The 5,000-nt window shown below is 44.3% G+C and overlaps 1 protein-coding gene across 3 annotated transcripts in view; it reads left to right on the top strand.

The window, feature by feature from the left end:
- Positions 1-5,000, top strand: part of LOC127626465 (centriolar coiled-coil protein of 110 kDa) — a 7,323-nt gene that overhangs the window by 63 nt on the left and 2,260 nt on the right. The window contains exons 1-6 of one of the 3 annotated variants that reach the window (XM_052102251.1): positions 1-174; positions 333-493; positions 979-1,107; positions 1,968-2,720; positions 3,415-3,531; positions 3,605-3,706. The exon at positions 1-174 is cut by the window's left edge and continues 63 nt beyond it. In XM_052102251.1, the coding sequence (XP_051958211.1) occupies positions 344-493; positions 979-1,107; positions 1,968-2,720; positions 3,415-3,531; positions 3,605-3,706 (1,251 nt within the window). In that variant the 5' untranslated portion in view covers positions 1-174; positions 333-343. Of the gene's footprint in view, positions 793-978; positions 1,108-1,967; positions 2,721-3,414; positions 3,532-3,604; positions 3,707-5,000 lie in introns of all 3 variants that reach the window. The other 2 variants (XM_052102254.1, XM_052102252.1) reach the window with 2 other exon arrangements.

Below are 5,000 nucleotides of genomic sequence, written 5' to 3'. Positions count from 1 at the left end.
TTAAATGAGTCAAGGGGCGTGGCTTTCAGAAGTCGCTATGCAACGCGCGTAAACACAGCCGTGAACAACAATACAATCAATCAAATTAATTTAATGACTCCATTCATTAAAGATTTCAGCGAAATAAACCAACTTTGGTTGAGGAAACTACACCGAGAATCAGTCCGTCCGGCGGTGAGAAATTAAAGTCCTCTTTTTATATACAATACTCCCAAAAATTACATTTCGCAATATATTATAGTCAGGATATCAGCTCCTGTCTAATATTATGCTGAAACTTATTTGACTTGTTTTTATTTGTAATGGTAATTCACATGTAGTGTTGTGATCAGGGAGATCATCTATGATCATATCGAGAGAAATGGAGAGTTATGAGCAGTTCTGCAGTAGAACACTGAACACGCTGATGCCCCCTGCCTGCAGTACACCCCAACAACAACAGGGGGCGCTGTCCACAATGCACTTCTATGGCAGGAGACTGTTACAGCCTGTGGTGAGAACAAAGACCTTATTTGACCCTTTGGACATGACAGACAGATGAGAAGTGTATTGTTGTGTATTAGTGACACGTGTGTTGTGTATTGTTGTGTAGTGGTCGTCACACTGTCTTGTGCTTTTGTTGTGTTATGACACTGTTGCCTAGAGACGGGTAATCACAGGTAGTGAATCAGTAGTGAATTTTAGTAAACACAGTAGTAACTCTGAGCAGCATGCTGAAAACTACACAAACAATCACTGACGGTACTTAAAGCAACACGGCTCTACAGTAAGACTGTCAGATTATCAGTAAGGGTAAGTATGACTTTGATTTAAAGTATTTTTGAAAGCAGTTTATTGTGCAGATCATTATACAATCGACCCATCATTGTAAAATCACCGGAATGTGTTTTGATTTTATTCAGAATTGTACTCTAGGACAAAATGTTTTTAATTTCTGGTTTTAAAATGCCTAATCATTGTGTGTGTGTGTGTGTGTAGTTAAGTGAAGAGTTGCGTGTTCAGATGGCAGAAGAGAGACAGACAGCTGTCCAGAGAGACAGGAAGAGACAGACAGGACAGAAAGAGACTCTGCTTGAACGAGTGCAGGACATTCTCAACAATATTCAAGTGAGTTCAGATACACACACACACACACACACACACACACACACACACACACACACACACACACACACACACACACACACACACACACACACACACACACACACACTGTGTCACTCACACACACTCTCTCTCTCTCTCTCTCTCTCTCTCTCTCACACACACACGCACACTGTGTCACTCAAACACACACACGCACTCTCACACTCTGTCACACACACACGCACGCACACTCTCACACGCACTCGGTCACACACACACACACACGCGCGCACTCTCTCACACGCACTCGGTCACACACACACACACACGCGCGCGCACTCTCTCTCGCACACACACACACACACTCTCACACGCACTCGGTCACACACACACGCACACGCACGCACTCTCTCTCTCTCTCTACTCTCACACACACACACACACACACACTCTCACACTCTCACTGTCTAACACACTCACTGTCACACACACACACACACACACACACACACACACACACTCTCACACACTCTCACTGTCTAACACACACTCACACACTCACACACTCACACTAGTTTTACCAAGCCACCTGAGTACCTATGAATTTGTATTAGAGGTCAACCGATAGTGGACTTTGCCGATACCGATAAATAAGGTGGTCGAATAGGCAGAAAACAGATTATTAGTATAACGATAGTCCAAAAAACTAATATCAGTACCGATATATCTGTCTACCTCTACTTTGTGTCCCTGTGGACTGGTGCACACCGACTCGACTCCAGCCAATCAAATTACGGCTTATAATTTCAGCAATATACATCAGACGGTCAATGAATGGACTGTATAGATAAACGAGTTTTAACCGTTTCCTTTTTTTGCAGTTGCAAAAGATCCAGAATGAGCCACAAGGCCTCCCCCCAACTTATGGGTCCAAAACGAGCCCGCTCAGCTCCATCAGACCCACTTGCGTAAGACCGGATCAGAACCAGACCGTCAGTCCCAGCAGCTCTCTGAAGAAAGAGACCCTCAGACTGCTCAACCAGCGCATGGAGAGAGTGAAGAACATCCCGGAACATCTCCACAGATCGTCCGATGAGTCCAGTACTGAATCTGTTCTAGGCGGTCTCTCTTTCAGTCTGACGGGTTCTTACGCACGGTTACCCAGCCCTAAGCCCAGCCGGAGCCCTCGGAGCACACGGAGACCTCGCCCGCAGCCCGCCGCGAACATCCTCATCTCCTGCCCCATCAACGAGTCAGAGCTCAGTCTAAACGAATCTGAAAGTGAAGCACAACAACATTCAACTTTTAACGAATCTCGCCTCTCCCCCTCTGGTGCTGAATGGAACTGCAGCTGTTCTAAGTTAAGTGATAGACAGCTGTCAATCACTACCTCCACACCCAACAGTGCCAGTTGCAGCAAAGAAATGACCAGCTTAACCAGGTCACCACAAGACGTGACCTGTGAGAAAGGCAAACCAGCTCATCGTTCACCCCCGGCGCCACTAAACCAGTCGTATGATGTGGAGAGTCCGTCCCCCTCTCTGATCAGACCTCAGGTGGTGTCCACGCCCCCATCAGACTCCGTCAGGGCGGTCCGACACAGATTACAGCTGAAAGGAGACTCACATGAACAGGTGTGTCATGTTCCAAAATTAAAGGAACGGTTCCTCAAAAAATAAACTCACCCTCATGTTGTTCCAAACCTGTTTGACTTTCTTTCATGGCAACAAAAGCACATATGAAGCAGTAGTCTCTCAGTCACCACTCACTTTCATCACATAATAGAGGTAAACGGGGACTGAGATTAACATACTGCTTAATATCTTAATAGAACTTTCTTTTCCTTTAAGTTCACACATCCCAGGTCATAAATATTTATTAACGGCCACAAAACCGTATAATATACACACCATTATTTAGAGGAGGTGATTATCTTTCAAACGAGTCCACACACAAGATAATCAGATGTATAGATCATTAGATAATCCACAATGATGTCTCAATGATGCCTCAAATGACACAGAATGAAACTCATTCTGTGAAATCTCATGACTATAACTTTTGATTGCTTTGTCATATCAACACGATTTGTTTTCTCAGATACAGATGACATGATTGGGAACAAAATAAAAAAAAAAAGTTTTTCAGAGCTAGCTTATTTACCCCCTGAAATATACAGTATAATGTAAAATCCGAAATATAAGGGGGAAAAAAGCAGTTTCTTAGGCTGAGAGTCGTTTTGATCCTGCCATTGAGTTCTAGGCAAAATAAACATAGAAACGACTCTCCATGTGACATAAGAGACTTTTAACATTTTGTGTGTAACAGGAAGTGTCTGTGAAGACGATGAAGGCTTTCTGTCGTCTCGGCGCCGTGGCACGAGGTTTTCTGACTCGCAGACTCCTGCAAACTTGCAAAATCACACACCTGCGCAAAACTGTACAGGTACACACACACACACTCTAATTGTGCTCCTTAAACCGGCAGATTTGAGTTAAATTGTGTGAATGTTCTTCAGGACTCCAGAGAATTCATCCGCTCATTCCAGACTGAATCCCAGCTGAAGAGAGTCTCTGTATCCCATCAGGATCTGACATTACAACACAGACTCACAGCACAGGTGAAACATAGTCATACATTTGTTTTTTTATAGAAGCTAGAGCAAATCGTTTTCCTAAAAATATATGTCCACATATGTGGACAGATTTTTGGACAGATTTTAGGAGTGAACGCACTTAACTGCATAGGGAGCTATAGGATGTTCCCTTGCCCCCTATTTAGTGTTTGACTTAACCTCCAGTGTCTGTCTGTTTGCACTGGTCTCAGAACAGTTATAGAGAGCTATAGGATGCTCCCTATTTAGTGCATGACTTAACCTCCAGTGTGCTGTCTGTCTGCACTGGTCTCAGAACAGTTATAGAGAGTTATAGGATGCTCCCTTGCCCCCTATTTAGTGAATGACTTAACCTGCAGTGTGCTGTCTGTCTGCACTGGTCTCAGAACAGTTATAGAGAGTTATAGGATGCTCTCTTGCCCCCTATTTAGTGAATGACTTAACCTGCAGTGTGCTGTCTGTCTGTACTGGTCTCAGAACAGTTATAGAGAGCTATAGGATGCTCCCTTGCTCCCTATTTAGTGCATGACTTAACCTCCAGTGTGCTGTCTGTCTGCACTGGTCTCAGAACAGTTATAGAGAGTTATAGGATGCTCCCTTGCCCCCTATTTAGTGAATGACTTAACCTCCAGTGTGCTGTCTGTCTGCACTGGTCTCAGAACAGTTATAGAGAGCTATAGGATGCTCCCTTGCTCCCTATTTAGTGCATGACTTAACCTCCAGTGTGCTGTCTGTCTGCACTGGTCTCAGAACAGTTATAGGAGAGCTATAGGATGCTCCCTATTTAGTGCATGACTTAACCTCCAGTGTGCTGTCTGTCTGCACTGGTCTCAGAACAGTTATAGAGAGTTATAGGATGCTCCCTTGCTCCCTATTTAGTGCATGACTTAACCTCCAGTGTGCTGTCTGTCTGCACTGGTCACAGAACAGTTATAGAGATCTATAGGATGCTCCATTGCTAACTATTTAGTGCATGACTTAACCTCCAGTGTGCTGTTTGTCTGCACTGGTCTCAGAACAGTTATAGAGAGCTATAGGATGCTCCCTATTTAGTGCATGACTTAACCTCCAGTGTGCTGTCTGTCTGCACTGGTCTCAGAACAGTTATAGAGAGTTATAGGATGCTCCCTTGCTCCCTATTTAGTGCATGACTTAACCTCCAGTGTGCTGTCTGTCTGCACTGGTCACAGAACAGTTATAGAGATCTATAGGATGCTCCATTGCTAACTATTTAGTGCATGACTTAACCTCCAGTGTGCTGTTTGTCTGCACTGGTCTCAGAACAGTTATAGAGAGCTAT

This window comes from Xyrauchen texanus, chromosome 33, assembly GCF_025860055.1.
Source record: "Xyrauchen texanus isolate HMW12.3.18 chromosome 33, RBS_HiC_50CHRs, whole genome shotgun sequence".
Lineage (NCBI taxonomy): Eukaryota > Metazoa > Chordata > Actinopteri > Cypriniformes > Catostomidae > Xyrauchen > Xyrauchen texanus.
Note: the sequence above shows the minus strand (reverse complement) of the source record. Positions and strands in the feature narration are given on the sequence as shown.